Below are 20,241 nucleotides of genomic sequence, written 5' to 3'. Positions count from 1 at the left end.
TAGTAAAGAAATGTTTTCATTATTTACGAATTAAAAAAAAAAAGTGGAGCCAATAAGTTTTACGATGGAGAGAACTCATTATTTATTATAAATCTTACACAAACACCACATATACGAGTAAAGCAAATGAATAAGAAATAATAGATGGGAACCATTTGAGTTACATAGACAATGTCAAGTAACTTATTCATGAATCAAAGAATCAATAGTTTTAGCTGCATTCTGGAGGAACACCACGAGGAAATCTCTTTTTATCGGCGCAATAGTTGTAAACCATGTACTTGCTCTGTACCGCTTTCATTCTTTTCTGGTTGTTGGAATCGAGTTTTTGATTGAACCATTGGGAGTTTGTGGGACAAGATGATTTCCCATTAGCCCATACACATCCTTCAACATTGTAGTTTCTGTAGAAAGCAGTGAAAGGAGCTTTTGACCAATCTGTTTTCTCTAACCCTCCTCTTGTGGCCCAATGCTCGGCTTCCCACAGACTCGCGTAGAGCCTCATTGGTTGCTTCGTTGGGAATGGGACTCCACGTGACTCGGCATTCATGAACTCTCTAAGTGGGATTCCATCAACTGTGAAACTGGAAAACAAGAGAGAAAAAAGAATCTTGAGTTATGAGTTTATATCCTCTACATGTAAATATTCAAGGAAGGGAATTTGGATCAAAAGATACACTTACATAATCCTTTCTGGATTCCATGTGATACAGTAAGTGTGGAAGTCAGCGGTTGGATCAAACCATAGATGAAATTGTTGTTCTTTGTCTCCTGAGCCTTTTGTGTAAACATTTGTATGGAGAGTAATTGGATGACCAGTTATGTTCCCCAAGAACTCAAAATCGATCTCATCCCATGTAGTTCCGGGAGATTTAAGCTACACAAAAAGTCATCATTTAAGAAATTAGTTTTAATTAATAAACGACAATCTTTGTGTATAGCGAAAAGATGACAAGAATGCTTTAAGATTACATGTTACTTACATAGAAAGTTGTGACGGTTCCAGCAGAGTTACCAGGGACAAGCTTCATCTGAACCTCGGCTTTGCCATAGAGAAACTCCTGATTGGACTGGAAACCTGAACCAGAGGATTTGTCGAGGGAGAGAGAAAGAAGTTTCCCTTCATTATCGTGAATCTTTCCACGACCATCACCCCAATGTATCTTGACATCTTTGTGGAAGCTGCCTGCATAGACGCTCACAGATTGTGCTGCAAAGAGAAAAAGAACCAAGATCGCAAAAGACTTCATATTTGATATCTCAGATGTATATTGTTGATGGAATACTGAGGCAAGTGACATTAGTTTATATAGGGGGAAAGAGAGAGAGATGAAGTTTCATGGGTTTGATCATTTAAGGTGCATGTGCTTTGTCTAGTTGGTTGCACATTCATAGCCTTATGATATAAATTATGTATATATTATTTGATTCGCTGTTGGCTGTTACCAAGTGAATCCATTTAAAAACACTTTCCTTATTTCCTTTATTGTTACGACCGAAATAATGTTTGGACATTTGTATAGAACTGAATGGTCCCAATGTTTTGATATGTCAACACGTCTTCGACTTTCGAGCGCACCGCCTAAAGAAAAGGGTTCGGCTTCGAACTTCGTTCTTTAAACTTTTTCTTTGTTAAGCCCACCTATCCGTGACATTAAGTCAGTAGCAACACATACACATTGAAGTGTTCTACCGTTTATAGATTCTTCTATTTAATATTTTGTTTTTTATAAGTTTCGTTTAAATTTGAGTTCGTGTTAATTTCTATTCTGTTGATCTTCGTAGTTATATTTGACAAATACTTTATCAAAATACCGTCTTAATTGGAATTTGTTACCAAAAGTTCTCTGATAGATGTGGTAATTTTATTAAATAACAAGCTCTAACAAACTCGAGAGAAAAAGAGATTGAGCTGAAAGAGTAAAGTGAAGAATTGATTCTGTTTCTCATTAATTGTAAACTGTACAGTATTGTTTCTTTATATAATACAACATATAGTTTATGCTAATATAAGCCTAGAATAGCGTAACCTACACTAACTATGTTATCTTGCACAAGTGAGTAAGAATACTCATCATATTAAATGTAAACATAATACTAATCTACAAAAATAGAACTCACATGGTAAAAACCACTTGACTGACAGAATGTTTAAAGAAACGTAAGTTAAAACACGAAATATAATAATTAAAAAAGAATAAAACTTTAATTTGCTTTATCTATTCTAGGCTATATATATGCGTAAAGACAAAACGCAACGAAGCAATTGTAACCTAACTTAGGAACCAGGACCAGACTTGGACGGTGCAGAACATAGCGAGGAATAAAAACTAAAAAGTAAAGCCAATGACATTCCCCACGATTTTGATGTTTTTTATATATCTCAATTGGATTTTTTCAAATGAAGTACTAAACCGGATGAAAAAGAGGCCATTGGAGTTTAGGGTTGGGTTCCTCTTCTTGGGATAAAAAAAAATGGACGAAGGTCAACGAAAGTTGAAATTAGGACCCAAAAATCAAAACCATGTTCTTTCAAGGCCATGCGAAAATCCAAAGCCCAAACATAGACATTTTACATACATTGAGTATGTTGGTGTTTATGATGACTTTGTGTAGCTTAAATCTCCTGGAACTACATGGGATGAGTTCTTGGACCACACGTTTCGTGGTTCATATATAGAAGGAGACAAATAATTAAAATAAAATATTTTGGAAAGTTATATACCACGTAGCAATTAGATATGTAGTACGTAGTATCTTTTAGTTAATTTGGAAATTCAACAAGGAAAATATAAAAAGAACTTCAGAGTGAGTGCTGTAAGAAGAAAGAAGACGATTGAGAAATTATGGATTAGCTGACGAATAAAGGTGACGAAGAGGAAAACGAAAACGAAGAAAGAGAAGCGTTGAGAATTATAGTTAGCCAATCAAAACATAACCAATGATTCACCCAACCAAGCACTGGAATTGACTCTTCAATTCCATGACCAATCGTTATTCTGGACTGGAGTTGGGTAAATCAAAGATTCAAAGGTATCAAAAGTTAGGTTTTCTTATGACAAAAACAGGAAAAGGAGGAAACTAAGAGAACATATATTTATCTCCTATAATAATAGATCTTCCTTTTCCAGAACATTTATTATAATAGATCTTCCTTTTCCATGCATTATTATATACATTGTATGTGGCTATGCAAATCAATATGAGATGCACGTTAATTTTTTTTTTCTTTTTGGGCAAAAGCACGTTTTAGTTTCTTAATTTGCAACTTCGCAAGCATGGCAAAAATTCTTCTAGTCGTCGTTTCACACAATGTATATGACAAGGACGCTCTTTTTTTTTTTCTTTCTCACACAGTGTATTTGGTCTCATCATTGTTTAATAAGGCCACGTTGTTAAGAGGAATCTCAAGTACGACACTCGAAACCCAAAAAACCGATCGACTACTATATATATCATCACGAAACGACGACATGTAACTCTTAGTTATGAAACTTAGTATCTAGGAAGCATCTCTGGACACAAACTCTCCAAGCTTTCCAATTCAAAGTAACTACTTTTCTGAAAGAGCATTTATCTTCCTTTATATGTGTAAACACCATGCACTAATCAAGTGACTGTCCAATCGTGGAAGGTAAGTTATGGTATTCTTGCATAAGCATATATATGTTTTCCATCAAGTGTTTTATAACATCATTGTTTTGGTAAACGCATAAGCAAAGAAGTTATGTGCATAGTTGCTTTAAATATGTGTATGGATGGATGCATGTACGACGTGAAGATCTCCAACTATTTTTCAAGAAATAGCAAACCTGTAGGCAAAGCCAAATATGAAAGTTTCTTCTCATATATGATGAACATGGACATCACAAAGATTGATATGATCTGGTTGCTTGGCGTAGGCCGATGATACATATATTCACAAAGAAAGCTTCATTACTAATTGGCTAGCCGCCGCTTAAATACGAGAGAAAGAAAAAAAATAGCAAAAATGATTCATGCCCATCCCGCAAATTAATTTGTCTTCAATGCAACTCGACACAGTGGAATGTTGCAACCTTTATATAGGATTATAGGGTAGTTAATTAAGATCAAGGAGATTCGGCACACGACACATTTAATATTTTATTTGGGAAAAAGATAGTCAGCTACATCAACTATACCACAATACATGACCACACATGCAAACTTTAAAAATGTATACTCAACTACATGAAATATATGTATTGCATAGCCACATATACCAACTATATGATGACATGTGCTCAACATCACGATCATTTTACTCCGGTACACCGTTCGTCGGAATTCGGTGTTGACCAATATTGACCGGCGTTGACCAATATTGACCAACAAAAATATTCAAATTTTTTATTTTTAATTTTAGAAACAAAAATAAGAAAATTCTTTTATTGAATTATCTAATGTGTTCAAAAATTAACAAAATGTTTATATTCATTATAAAATTATATTTTGTATATGTTAATTATATTCATCCAGCCTTATAATAGTTAATTTTTTTTTATTGCAAAACTTAATAAAAGTGAAATAAAAAATCATTAATAATATTTTCAGATAATAAAACTTTTATTTTACCATGAGTATATAACTTTTTTTATATAATTCTAATGATTTTGATATGTATTGGTTTGGTTCTAAGTATTTTTTATTGTAGAAAATATTTTTGTGGTTGAGAATATTAAATAATATTATATATGTATTTAAATAAACTATGTAAGAAGTTGATGTTTATTAATTAATAATGTTAAAATAATAGGTTTTTTATTTGATTCACTACAACAAGATTTTTTGGTTTGAGTTTAAGTTTTAATATCTTATGAATGATTTTTATTTCAATTTTAATTAAGTTTTGAAATTGAAAAAAAAGTAACTATTATAAAACTGAATGAGTGAAACATAACAATATATCTTTATATTAGATACAAATATATTTTTAATTATAAAATATCATAGACGATTCCTAAATAATTCAATTAAATTTCTTATTTTGGTTTCTGATTAGATGATTCCTAAAGAATTTTGTTATTTTTATTTCTAAATCTTTTTTTTTGAATTTTTTTGTTGGTCAACACCGGTCAATATTAGTCAACACTGGATTTCGATGAACGGTGTACCAGAATAAAATTGTTGTGATGTTGAGCATATGTCATCATATAGTTGGTATATGTGACCATGCAATACATATACTTAATGTAGTTGAGTATACATTTCTAAAGTTGGCATGTGTGGTCATGTATTATGGTATAGTTAGTGTAGCTGACCATCTTTTTTCCCTCTCATTAGGGATTCATAATCTATATTAATATTTTTGAAATACATTTTGTGTTATGCCTTTTTAGTTTTGCTTATTTAAATATTTATTTACAACATTAGCCCTTCAAAAGTTTCCAAAAATAACATTACTTCAGATTTTCTTTCCTAAATATTTTATATTTCATTCCAACTAAAAAATTACAGCAAAATCAATATGGAAACACAAAAAATAATATATTTAACTACAACTTCTATTGTGTATTGAAAATATTCTATCTATGAAACTTTTGCAAACCAAGAAAACAACAATTTGATTCCTATTTTGTTTTCAAAAATCTGTGAGTTTTGATTCTTAACATAAGAAGAACTTCGATTAATATTTATTTAAATATTACTAATTAATATATATAAACTTAATAAAATATTATGAATATGTAAAATTAAAAAATTTCAAAAATACTATATAATAGATGGGTTATAAAGACGACATGTTGGAATTAATAAACCATCATTAAATTAAATTTGTGCTAACAGGGGTTAAATCCTCATTTTATTATTTGTCAACACTATTAATATTAGAATATCTGACATATAAAATTATGTTGATTTAACTAAGATTATGTAAAATAATTAAATCATTAGGAAAATGTGACTTAATCATAACATATAAATAAATTATTATGAATTTAGATCCCTTATTTTTTTATTATAATAATTAAAATCAAAATAAAGTCTCAAACTCTAAACAAAACAAACTAAATATAACAAACAAATAGTCATTAAGTATATTACGGGTTAAAAAATGAATATAAACATATAGCTACACAAACGGTCGAAAAATTTAATTATTCTTCTATTTGCAAAACATCAAATATTTAACAATAAAAAATACAATAAAAAATATAAATAATAATAAAAATTATATGCACGCGGTGTACCGCGGGTTAAAATCTAGTATTAATGTAAAATAATGATCTTAATTCTACGTGGGTTTATATAATGCGGTATCTTTCTTTGGGCTTAAAACTTAAAAAAACAAAAAACAAAACGACGGCGACTACGTAGTATCATCATTAAACGTAACTCTTTATTTATAAAACTTAGTTAAAAATTGGGTCAACGGCAAGCTTAAGGAGCAGAGGAACGCAAAGGAAAGGGGGAAGATTAGTGCACTACAAAAAAATTATTATTTTGCATCATTTATTTTCTATTTTTACATTAGTTTTAAATGATGTAAAAATAATTTACATCACTTTTATAAATGATTTACATTTTGTTGATGCAAATAATTTATATCAGTTTATTTTAAAATGATGTTAATATTTCAAATTTTTGTATCAATTTTTGTAATCGATGTTAATATGCATCAATTGCAAAAAGTGATTTAAATTTCACATCAGTTAATATAAATGTTATTAATATATTTGTTTCAATTATAAAAACTGATGTAAAATATTTGCATTAGTTATAAATAATTGAAATATTGGTTAATTTCATAAATACGTATAATAATTGTATCACTTATGATAACTGATAGTAATATTTTGTAAAAAATAACCTAAACGTCATTTTTTTTTTAATTAGTTTAAATATTTGCAGAAATTGCTATCATAATTATTGCATCCATTAATTTTTTTTTTCGAGACACCATTAATTGGTGTTTTCAGTTTTTCATATCACTGACAATATAAAATTTTCTCCAAAAAAGCAAAATATCCATGATGATTGATCGGTTTGGGAAGACTAATCTCTCTATATATATATATATATATATATTTTGTCTTCTTCTTTTTAATAATGGATTCTGTCTGGTTTGGGTTTATCAATGTTAATATCTACATTAGCATTTGATATAACCTTGTTTGCGTCGTTTATCACGATTTGGGTTTGTACCAAACACGCTATTGTCTTCTTTTTTTGTTTTGTTTGTTTGTTATAATCAATTTCGCTTTAATATTTGTCTCTACGTTTAATCTCTCTGTTTCTACAGACAGTATCATATATAATCACTCTGTTTTGTTCTCTGCGTTTTTGTTAATTTTTTGCAATAGCTAGTTATGAATTTTAAGCCAAAAAATATATATATAGTAAATGTACGCAATATTTACTCCAGCTACCTCTCTCCCTCTTGCTTTTTATGTGTGCTGAGTAAATCATTAATATCCCCATTTTGTCGTTTTTTTTTTTGCGATCTGCTAAAATAACGGTTTCCATTCTCACAGTCTCCCCCCCTCTCTCTTTTCTTTTATTAAAACCATTTTCGATATTTTCTTCTTTCAAAAATATTTCTTGTTTAAACTAGAAATTTTAAATTACTCATTATGCCTCAAAACACACGTAAAATCCAGATAACAATAATATTAATTGACCCCATATTAAGTAAATAAAAGTTATGTATAAATATATGTATGTATAGTTATATTGAAATACTTTATATAATTTGATATTTTAATGATTTGAATAAATAAAAGTTGATTATTAAATTTAGGAAATTTATTTGTTATATATATATATATATAATTTCAAACCTCTTTTCTAATACCACTTTTGAAAACTACGCCTTTTAAAAACTTTATCAAAAATGCCACGAAAAACTGAAATGCGTGTAATCTAAGAAAAATATACATAAACTATCTATATATATATATATGTGTGTGTGTAAAATTTTATATATACTTTATAAATACTTTTTAAAAACCTTTCAAAACCTTATAAATTTGACAAAAAAAAAAACCTTATAAATATTTGGATTGAGTCTCTAAGTAGTACGTACTATCTAGAAATATCTTATAAAACTTTATAATTTTGCATATTTAAAAATGGATATTTTGAAAATGGATAGATGAGAGAAACATTTCTAAAATTATTGGCAAACTTTATAATTATTAAATTAATTAAAATTAATTAACATAACTAATACAGCAATCCGCGCATATGCGCGAATTTTTACCTAGTAATACAATAATATTAGAGACAAGAAAAAGAGAGAGCATATCAGCCCCGTCTCACGTCACAAGATTTTCCTAGTATAAAAAGTAGGGTACACCTAAATATTTTGAGGTCGTAGGATCTCATCTCATCCAACTGCTGAGATTAATTAACACATTATTTTCTCAGCTGTCACTCTATTTTTTTTAAGTTAATTATGAGATAAGCATTTTTCTGGAGAGGTATTGTCTATTTAAGCATTTTTGTCCGTGATTGTCAAAATATGCATTTATTTTACACAACAATTTACCCTCTAGAAACTGATCAAAAATTTCTGAGGTTTTAATTTATTTTTGTTGTTTGCTGCATGCGACCATTCCTTCGAGCTTGGCATGGTCGTTACCGGTGAAGGGTGATGATGGGTCATCAACCTTTTCCACAAGCCACCTATCTACAACACTTGTCAATTATTTCTTAATCTCCAAACCATGATCCAATTCCAATTCTACGCATCCATTCATCCATTGGAAAATTAAGGACCTGCTTTGTCCTATTTGTATGCAGATAATTAATAATGCTTTTCTCCGGCTTGTGGTCATAGTTTCTGCTATCATCGCACATAGCCAAAATCTGACTAACAATCATCGTTCTTACTCATAAGGTTAGAATTTTCTATTCCTTTCTCTAGTTTTCTCATAATTTGTGTTTGGCAAGTTAGTTATATGATTTTTATCAGTCGATGATAGTAAAGATTTTGTGGTTTTGTTGTCTTTACTTTTAAATACAAGTTTGAGTGCTGCTCGGTTGTGTTTTAGCTTGGAATCGAGTTCAGTTTTTTCATTTGCAGCTTCTACTTTCCTCACTTTGCTTCTGTTGCTTCTACTTTCCTCACTCTGCTTTTGCAGCTTAAGTTCTAACTTCTAAGAAAGAAATTTCTACCAACAGAAGTGAAGCTAAAGCTGAAAAGGGTGTGGACGGAAGAGAAAGATCGGTGCACAGCAACAAAAATTAAGAAGAACGATAAAAAGGAAGTCATGGCTGTGTATTGTCTTAGTACTCTGCTCCTACTTACCGTCGCAGCTTTTAATGGTATTTTTACTCATCTCTAGAATACATGTGATCTTGATTCCGTGAGCAGATTGATAGTTTGCTGTGAAAATTTAATTTGAGCTTCGATTTTAATTTGAAATGTTTGCAAGGCAAGGCTTTTAATCTTATTGTAGTCGTTTGATCTAGGATCTAGAGTTCGATCAATCCTCTTCGATGCATTCTGAACAAGAAATCTTGGAATCAAAATTGGATTGTATGAGAGATATATATGATTATATCGTCTCTGTTTGGTCACGTGTGGTTGCCGAACTCTTCACTCACGAGGTATACATACTTGAGTCCATGAATTTCTTCCTTTCTCGATGATTTCTTGATATATTTGAGCTTATATGACAATGTTTGTTTAAGAGTTTGCTTGTTATTATTTATCTTTCTGAACAAATCATTTTTACATGGTTGGTGGCGTCGACGAGATAGTTGTAAAGGCAAAAAAACTTTTCCAAGGAGTCGACAGCTTAAAGGACTGATTTATTTCTTTTTTTTTTCATAGTTGTTGTATAGTTGTCTTATAAGATCAAAGGTTGATAACTATATGTAATTTTGATTATTGTTTTCTACTTCTTGTTTTGGTATTTAGAATTGACAATGAAAACCAAACAATTGCTGATTTACGTTATATATGAATGTCTCTCTTTTTCACGTTGGTTGTGATGAAGAACGTGCGTTAATTCGGTAGTGCAGTGGATCATTTTCAAGCACCACCAATTTTACTAGGGATAGTGTTGTCTTTTTGCTATCACAAAAAATGCCCAATTTTGAAAGCATGGGTAAAAATACCTAAAATAAAAGTTTTGTTGGAACAAATGCCTAAATCAACAATAACCCTTTTTTTGTGTGCAGATAACAGTTTTTTTTCTTCTCTCTCTTTCCTAAATCAACAATAACACGTGAGAGTCTTTTATTTTATTAAAACCACTAGATAATAACCTATGCTAGTACCACGGAGAATTTTTTTTATTTTGTTATTTGTTAATATTATGTTTATGTTGTATCATTCATTTACATGTTATATAATATAGTAATACATGGTGAATTTTGATTAATATTAAACTACTAATAGGTAGGTCTAGAAACTACTACTGATATCCGTATTGGACCCGTTTTTCGGTTTGTATCCGTCCTGAGAAAAGGTACCCGCAACTTTAGGGTCGACTGAAGGGTATAATAATTATATTATCCATGAATAATGATCGAGTATCAGATATTAATTTAATTTTTGAACATCTCGTTACCCGTCTTATTACCCGTTTTATTATCCGACTCATAAATACACGTTAATATTTTATAGAATAATGTTACCAGCGTGAGAAAATATTTATGTAAATTTGGATTTGTTTGTTACAAAATAATAGTAGAAAATATATTAATTCTATACATTTTATAAAATCATATATTTAATTTACTTAAGGTCATACTCTGATTTCCACCCGTAGTTGGTACTACTATTTTGGTTTGGTGCAATATCAAATTCGTTAATTATACATTCGGTAAAGCCAAAAAAATCCAACAAAACATATATTGACCCGTGATTTGGTATTACAAATTGATGTGATCGTGTTTAGAGATCTTAATATACCAAATTTACAAATTGAAGTTATTGGTATAACATGTTGTATATTAATTTTATAGGTAAAAATTACAATTAGGTTATATATATTATCAATATTATACACTTAGTATTGTTTATATAGTGAATATTGTGTATAAACAATTAAGTTTTAGCCAATTAAATAGTTTGTTATTATTTCCTAAGATTTATGAAACAATAAATAGAGTTTTATTATTTTGTAAACAAATCTAAACTTTTCTTTTGTTATTTATTAGAATAATTAAAATATAATAGCATTTTCGTAATATGTCACATCAGAACTGGTTAAGTTTTTAACAACATAGCTTAAATAAGTATATAGATATATTTAAAAAATATGAACAATGTTGTATCCTAATTTTAATATATATTTGTTATGATTAAATGATTTAGATATGTAAATATTTAATCTTAGTTTTATAAATAAATTTAAGTTTTATAATTTTCTAAATAGTTTGTTATTGTTTCCTAAGATTTCTGAAACAATAAATAGAATCTGTTTAATTATTTTATTACATAATTTCAAAATAATTTTATTATTATTTTATTAAATAATTTCGAAATAATTTTATTAATGATTTCTTGTAATCTAATAAATTAATAATTACTATTTTTTTGGATAATCATTTTCAGGTTACAACAAATTAATATTAAGATTCTGTTATTATATTTTGTTTTAAAATACAGGGGAATTTTGTGTAATATTTTATATAGAGTAGGGTTATTTGTTTAAAGGGTTACTTAAATAAGTATATAGATTTATTTTTAATGCGATATTTTATTCTTCCAAAAACAAATGTATTTTCTTTTATTTTGGTTTCACCATTTGGTTTAATATAACAATATATACTCCATTCATACTTTGAAATAGCAATATTAACTGAATTTGGTGGTGAAACCAAACTAAAGAAAATACATTTGTTTTTGGAAGAAGAAAATGTCGCATAAAAAAATAAATGGTTTTAATAAAATAAAGACTATATAAAACAAAGATTATTTGTGTGTTTTAAATAAATAGTACTTGTAGTACACTATCTTTTATTTTTTCAAGATTATTTATCGTCTTCGCTAGTTCATATTCTTCAGATTAGATAAAACACCATCTCGATTATAGTTGGATCAGCTTGTTGAACCTAGAGTTGTTGTGGTCGTAAAGGAATTACGCACCGAAACCATTATACTATATGATATATAAAGAATTTATGAATTCGAGTCTGCATGCATTTTTTTTTTTGTTATTTTTTTTGCTAAACTGCAAATATCATATAAATGAAAGTTTGGTTTTTCAACCTTTACATTGGTTTCTTGGCAAAAAAATAAAACAAGAAAGCAATACTTTTATCCAGGTAACTCATTCCCATTATAACCACAAGCTCATTAAGTTCTTGAACCGCTTCTTGAACTAACGAGCGATGATAGAGTTTTTGACCTCTCTGTCAATGCCTTTGAAAATCACAGAAGGTAGAGCATAATCTTGATTGTGCAGTAGGTTATTTCTCTGTTTCCAAATGGCACATATCACTGTTTGCGCCACCAACTTCCGAAGAGTAGCAGGAGTTCTTGTGTTTCTAACTCTTGTCCAAGCTATCAGGTCTGCCCAGGTGTTGAAGCGAATCTGGGGCAAATGAAGTCTTGAGTTAACCAGATGCCAAATAAACACTGCAAAATCACAAGTTAGCAGTAGATGGTCCCTAGTTTCCTGACCAGTAGAACAAAGACTGCATTGAGTGTCAATGTTCATCCCCCAACGAGCCAACCTTTCTTTTGTAGGAAGCCGATCAAGATTGGCGACCCACATGTGAAAAGCATTCTTAGGGGTCGCACCTTTGAACCACACAAACTTGAACCAGTCCACTTCAGCAGCTCTGGGTCTTAGCACAGCCCAAGTTTTTGATGAAGAGAACCCTTCATAACTTTTTCCCTCAACTACCCAGTCATAGTGATCCATACCTCGATCAGCAGAAGGGAGTCTAGTGCTTGTAAGATGGATTTGTAAAAACATAGCCTGGTCTGACCGTGGCGCCGCCATTCTCCAACCAGTATCATTAGTAGCCTCATAAACTTTAGCATATATGTGACAAATTTTTCTAACCATATGCCAGTATCATTCTCCAACATAGCCTGGTCCAAATTTTTCTTTGTTGCGCATATATGTGACAAGCTCGACCACGAACAATAAAATAAACTATCAAAATATACTACCGAACGTGCATTACCCACATATTATATTTATCCACTCATTATATACTGATCAACTACGCAAACATGGATACAAAATTATTAAAGAATGCGTTCTCAACCATTATTTTATTTTTACTAGATAAGGGCCCGCACTATTGAGATTGTTGAAGAGAATAAATCCTAAATCCTAAACAATTTTTAAAAAATATTAAAAAAAAATATTTCTTGAAGTAAATATATAAATAATTTTAGTTATAGAAAAAATCATATTTGTATTTACCTTCATACATTTATTTATATTTTTTATATATTATAACAATTATTACAATAATATAAAGCTAAAGTATATCCCACCAAAATCATATTTGTATTTACTTTCATACACTTATTTATATTTTTATATTTTTAATATATTATTACAATTATTACAATAATCTAAAGCTAAATATACCCCTACCAAAATTTTTGCCAAATACTAATCATTAAAAATATTATTACTGTCAAATTTCAAAAATGTTTCACAACTTATTACAAAAAATTTTACATGCAAAGAATTCATCAAAGCAACATATAATTTAGTAATCACATACAATTTTACTGTATGTTTCACTATTAAAAATATGCTCTTAAACCCTAAATTATTTTATTGTTAAAGTATGCTCTTTATCACCACCTATAAAATATATTTTAAACAAATTTTATGTTGGTTGGTATAAATATAGTTCTTATAATTACTAAAATTGTATTGTGACATAATTTATTTAACCATTAACTTTTTTTACTCCAAAGATATTTTAGATGAACAACTGGTAAAAATTATTTACTCTATTACAATAATTTTATGACCAACCCAATTAAAGTTGAGGAATTAAAAGAAAGTTAATATCACATAATAAAAATAAAATTTGAATATTATAATCATGATGGTATATATAAAGCCTTAGATAATTCTAATATACAAAATAATTTTTTTATAAACAATCCAAAACATGATATATGTCATAATCACGTTAAGGATCGATACCTTATTTACTCCCCAGAAGTATCGCATTGTACCAAAACTACTTAGAACTATAACCTCATCTCAAATATTCTCGAATCATAAGTTCTCAACTTATTTCTAACCGACTAATCTTTGAAACTTATAACGCTACTAACCGTAGAATTACTTTTGGAACCTCCATCAGTGTCTCCATCCTCGACTAATTTAGCGGGCTTTATATACTTTGATTCTATTTCATTGCATCTGATAGCTTCCATTGAAGAACCTGCACGAATAAAAGACCCAAAATATATCGACAAAATTATATCAGACAAAAAAATCAAAGATTAAAGCTTTTGATATAAACATGTAAATTTTATGTAGATATAATGTTGTTTTCTTAATTAGTTGTTTGTTCCTATTATGTTTCAAAAATTATGATTCTTTTGACATAACTTATGTTATTTTTTAAGATTTGTTATTCACTATTTCTTGATTAATAATAATATACATGCTTAATAAATTGTTTTTTTTGTTTATACATGTCAAAATCTAATTGAAAAACACATATAATATAAGAAGCGTAAGATATCTGTTAGATTCGCTTGCAAGATATATTAAAAGTTAAAAATTAAAAGTTGTTACCATTTTCTTAGCTGCATAGTTGTAAGCTGGAGTCCCTATATTTTGTTAAATATTATTAGGCAATTATGAAAAAATATGTATGTGAAGCTGAATATGAGTTTATACTTACGCATTAATTTAGTTTGTCGACCCATGCTTGAAGTGTAGCTAGTTTCAGTCGCATATGAGGTTCATCGGTATGCGCCTTCTCCATCATAACAATCTGATCATTTTTTATAATGGTTTCTTTTTCTTGGCTGACTTTTCGTTATTTTCACAGTTTTGGTTTCCATCTGTAGTGCTCATGTTAGAAAATTCTAATTGAGTTTGATACATCGGAATGACGTATTCCTCTCTATATATATAACAAAGATCTGAGATAATACATATCTTTATATTTAAATTATTTTTCTTTTAAGATTAGGCTAAGGAATTCAATATAAGGCATGATTGTTTTGTATAGGTTTAATTATTGTAAATTTTTTAGGATTTTTTTTTTTAAGATTCGGCCAAGGAATTCAGTATAAGGTAGACAATTCCTTTTTCTTTAAAATTACAAAATTGTATAATTTAATATAATTTTTAATTATTATTTTAATAATCTACAACATAATAAGATTTTGACACATGTTGCGATCTTATGAATTAGTAATTTTTGAAATCATACTTTATATAATAAGATATAGAGGGGTATATTTACAATTATTTTATTTTTAGGATTAACAAAATTTGTTTTTAATATAATAAGATTACAATTATCTTATTATTCGTTTTACTAAGCTTGAAAACTGTGATTTCTGATCGTTAAAATTGACACATGTCACAATCTAATGAGTTACTAACATTGATCGTTAAAATTGATACATGTCACGATCTAATGAATTATTAACTTTGATATTTAATCGTTAAAATTGATATGTGTCACGATCCGGTGAGTTTTTAACTTTGATCTCTGATCGTTAAAACTAACACGTGTCACGATCTGGTTTGATATTTAATCGTTAAAATTGACACGTGTCATGATATGGTGAATTTTTAACTTTGTTAACTGATCGTTAAAACTGACACGTGTCACGATTGGGTGAGTTACTAACTTTGAGAACTAAGGTTTATATAATAAGATGCGTGACGACATCTATTCTCTCGACGTACACTTTCTTCTACCAACCATTCTCTCTTCTCGATCCTCTTTGTCCCACAAGATTGCTCTTTTATATCATAAATACCAAAAATCAACTTTTCTTTTATCATTTTCCTTTTGGTTTAATCATGACGATTGCTATTAATTAGCGTCATAGGCTGTATATATTGCTATATATATATATATATATATATATAGTCTTGGGTCTATCTAATTACAGAAAATAAAGTCATTATTTAACAGAAAACCAAAATGGAATGGTTATGATAAGACATGACTTTATTTTTACCGCCATCTTCTCAATTGAAAAGGACTACTCTCTATCTATATAACATATCAACCAATCTATTTATCATTATTTATATGTATATATATACACATATTCGATGCGCAACTTTCACCAAAAATTCATTATATGGAGTTCAATATTAAGTTGAAATTTAAGCTTGATTAATTACTTCTATCATTACCAAAAAAATTATATGAGTTGTATTATATATTGGAGATTTGCCACATTTAATATTTTTCTCACCCATGATATTATTATTATGTACATTATCTTAATTCTACGTGGTATATATGTGGTATCAAGCCTTCTTTGGATTTGGTGCCCAACTAGAACTCTAGAAGCTTCTATTTTGTCTCATTGTTCAATTAGGCCACGTTGTTACTCTATTCTAGATTCAAGGGAAATCTCAAATTCGACACTCAAAAACCCAAAAGCCGACTACTATCATCACAACTAGAAACTTCTATTTTGTTTAATTATGCCACGTTGTTATGAACAAATTTTTATGTGTAATCTGCATAGAGCAATAACCACCCTTGAATATACGCAAAAGTTTTTTCTTCTATTACCACATGAATATGTAAATTAAATGTCTTCTCGATCATGCTTTTCTGCTCTTGTCTTTTTCCAATCTTATGCCCTGTCTTTAGTCTTTCCTCAAATAGTTTACAACATGACATGACTTCTTGCACTTTTGGCGAAACTTCTTTGACTTGCAAAGGTCTGCGTTGACAACATTGATTCGAGTCATACGATCTATCATCTCTATCTCGAGAGAATCGAGTCGAGACCCAATTTTGAGATATTTCTGTTGTATTACTACTCTAGTGATTTGTTTATATTTTTGATTACTATCGCTAGTCTAGTAATCGAGTCGCGACCCAACTTTGAAATAACCACTAGGTCCCATATATGATACCAAATTATGGGGTTTTGGTTTAATCACGAATTATTGCTATCAAATTATGGGGTATTGTTACAAACACTTACAATAAACTCTCTTTATATGTATCTTCAACTCTTATTTAATTTTATAATCAAACTAAATAATAGATATATCTTTTACGTAAATATAATAGAATAAGGGACTCTATAGAGATATACATATCCATAACACATCGATCACTTTTTTGTTTTTGATATGATAAGCCTAGCCGAGGTGGTTATAGTTCATCACGTGTCAAAGGCTTTTCTGAGCAGTATCTTTGGAAAACTCCCACATACCGGCCGGCTCCAATCACATCTTTGTAGGAAGTGACGGTCTAGATAACTTAACACTTCATACAAACCAAGGCACGATCAATTTTGTTATCTGAATTAACGCTTCGTCACTAGTTGATTCAAATAGGACGACGAATATTCAACCCTCCCTTTTTGATCAATTATGTTAACACTTCATTATTAAACAGAAAACAAATGAAGATGGAGACGAGAAAAGAGAAGTGGAAAATGACAAGAAGGGTTGGGATTAAAAAAGAAGGTACTAGAATGAGAAAAGGGCAACGATCATGATCTACACCTAATTAAAATTTTGGGAGAAGAAATTATTAGATCTTTAGAGTATATAACTTTTTGTAAAATAAGTTTTACATTTTTTTATTAAGGCGAGTGTCAGAAAAGAATATATTACATTGAACGTATTTATTAATTTATATATTTTACCCCATACACTTACGTTTACACTTTGGCATGTGTCAAATGTGAATATGGTGTCTGTACATCGCCTACCTAGGTACCACAAAAGTAACATACCCTTTTATGAGACATTTCTTTTATTTGTTCGTCACGATTACGAAAACAATTGGAAGTATGTGTGCTCTTAACCTTGAGTATGTTTTCCCTATTAATCTTTTAGTTTATCAAATAAGATTATCAAAAATACCTTTTGTTAAACACGTATCACGTAGGATTTGATAATTCCATCCACGCAAAAAAAAAAAAAAATTATAACCCTCTTTCAAATGCACGTAAAAGAGGGAAAGAGCAAGTGATAATTATATATGGTTGTCCAATCAAACCTTATGTTAGTAAATAAGCTTATGATAAAAGCATAGTATAAATTAAGTCGTTATAATTAGTAACAAAATTTAGTACAGAATAATAATACATGCATAAATTTAATGACTCTAATAGAGTTGATTCCATTCAGCCAAAAGACACCAAACAACGACTTTTTTTACTACATTATGTACTTTACCTGCTAAATAACGACATATATATATATATATATATAATTCAGTCCAACGTATATATATATTATGCTGCCAGGAGGGGCGGATCTACACTATGAGTAGGTGGGGCACGTGCCCCATACTACTTGTTATAAATGAATTTGTGGTATCTGTATAATTGGTTCTCTTAGCTCACTTGGCAACAAATTAAGTGCCCCATACTAGAATCTTGGTGCCAGGTTCGATCTATGATTCTGTTTGTATAGTTTTCCTTTTCTCTGTCCAACTCGCCTGTTTTTTTTTTTTTCTCTGTATGTGTATGCACTCTTCTACATGTTCTTTTTTATTGGTTGGATGCATTTTCTTTATTCTTTGTTATTTTCTATTTGAATAAAGTATGTTTTTTCAGTTTTATTTTTTATCTTTCTAATTCTAGTTTAGTTAATTTGATATTTTAGAGTTTATTTGTGTGATATTCTTAAATAATTCTATATATATTACATTCTTATAGTGAGTTGTAATTGTGCATTTATAAATTTATAAATAAGAAACCAATAGGACCAATATTTTCAAAAAATTGCTACTTTGTTTTCAAAATTTAAAATATAGAAAGGATGAAAAGTATACTTATATATATATGTAGATATATGCAGGATATGTATATAAATTAGATAAACTTAATATTATTAGTTATACATTTGTGCCCCATATAAAAAAAGTTTCTGGATCCGCCCCTGCATGCATGCACGTCTGATGGTACGAATAAATCACAGTAAATCAATGAGGTGAGAATATTTTTGACGATCTTTCATAATGTGCATCCATTAGATTCCACATGTTCGACAAAGCTCCACCAAGATGGTGGCGAAGCTGCCATTTAAAGATGTCTTATAACGCCAACCTTCTTACTCTTTAATAAATGTGAGTCGTCTCTTTACTGATTTGTGTTTCAAATTATTTTGTTAAGCTAGATTCCAAGGTACGTCGGGCTGCAATGAATACTAAACATTGAATTGAAACATGCCTAAATAGCTTCACCCAAAAGGATATATTAAAAAAATGTAGTTTTAAGCCTTCGCCCATAAATAACGTGCGTTTACTAATTGGAAACCAATTAGCTCCATCTGAACTAATTAGCACGTAATGGTGAAAACACAAATGTTACCGTACCTAGTGAATACATCATGCACTACAAATTAAAGAAAGGAAGTACGACTGCTCACCGTAGAATTGGAAAATTATGTAAATAAATAAACATGTAAAATGGAAGAGTAACGTGCAAAATTAGAAAGTTAGTTTTAATTAAGGAGTTGCAATATAAAAGGAGGTAGTGGTTTAATTTGGAAATTCAATCAGAAACAGGTATAGAGATTGAGAGGCAAGAAAAACATAAAAATATGATAATTCTGACTGACAATTTTGCAAACCAGATATCTAAATAATACTAGAATAAGGGAACTATATATGTGGATATACAAAATCCATGACACATCGACCACTTTTGTATTTTGTTTGATATGATAAGCCTAGCCGAAGTGGTTATAGACTTATAGTTTAGTCACGTATATATCAGTTAGTTCAAATAGGACTAAGAAGATTCTACCCTCTCTTAATTGATCAATTATTTTAACATTACTAAAAAAAAAGTAATCTATAAGTCTTTGTTCCAAAGTCATTATCAAACATATAACAAAATGGAAAGGTTCGAGGAGAAGATTGTGAGGACTTTGTTTTGACCGACAATTTGTAATCAGAAATCTAAATGAATACTGCTTTCTAGAGTGACTCTCTTGACTGTGCAACATACTTAAAAAAAAGCTTTAATTTGTTTTGTCTTAACAATATATAACTCGTGCATGTATTCCATTTTTCCAAAAAGAAATTAAACAAAGTGTATTTAATGAAGATAACAGAGGTTTTTTTTTTAAGGCCAAAGAAGAAGATGATTTTCAT

The 20,241-nt window shown here is 29.4% G+C and overlaps 1 protein-coding gene, 1 long non-coding RNA gene and 1 pseudogene across 2 annotated transcripts; 1 reads left to right on the top strand and 2 right to left on the bottom strand.

Annotated features, from left to right (window-relative positions):
* Positions 1-57: 57 nt before the first annotated feature.
* LOC104730287 (xyloglucan endotransglucosylase/hydrolase protein 19-like) lies at positions 58-1,270 on the bottom strand. Its single transcript, XM_010449438.3, has 3 exons — positions 984-1,270; positions 684-877; positions 58-584 (listed from the first exon to the last, which is right to left on the bottom strand). The coding sequence occupies exons 1-3, from the start codon at positions 1,248-1,250 to the stop codon at positions 212-214; spliced, it is 834 nt and encodes a 277-aa protein (XP_010447740.3). The 5' UTR covers positions 1,251-1,270; the 3' UTR covers positions 58-211.
* A 7,193-nt stretch (positions 1,271-8,463) lies between these two features.
* On the top strand, positions 8,464-9,919 carry LOC147930183 (uncharacterized). The gene is made up of 4 exons (XR_015573772.1): positions 8,464-8,863; positions 9,108-9,291; positions 9,439-9,576; positions 9,730-9,919. It is a non-coding gene; the product is annotated as an uncharacterized LOC147930183 (long non-coding RNA).
* Positions 9,920-12,260: 2,341 nt separating this feature from the next.
* Positions 12,261-12,929, bottom strand: LOC147930182 (uncharacterized; annotated as a pseudogene).
* Between the last annotated feature and the right edge of the window lie 7,312 nt (positions 12,930-20,241).

Source organism: Camelina sativa, chromosome 12 (genome assembly GCF_030686135.1).
Source record: "Camelina sativa cultivar CO46 ecotype springtype chromosome 12, ASM3068613v1".
NCBI lineage: Eukaryota > Viridiplantae > Streptophyta > Magnoliopsida > Brassicales > Brassicaceae > Camelina > Camelina sativa.
The sequence above is the reverse complement of the archived record's forward strand: the minus strand, read 5'-3'. Positions and strand labels throughout refer to the sequence as shown.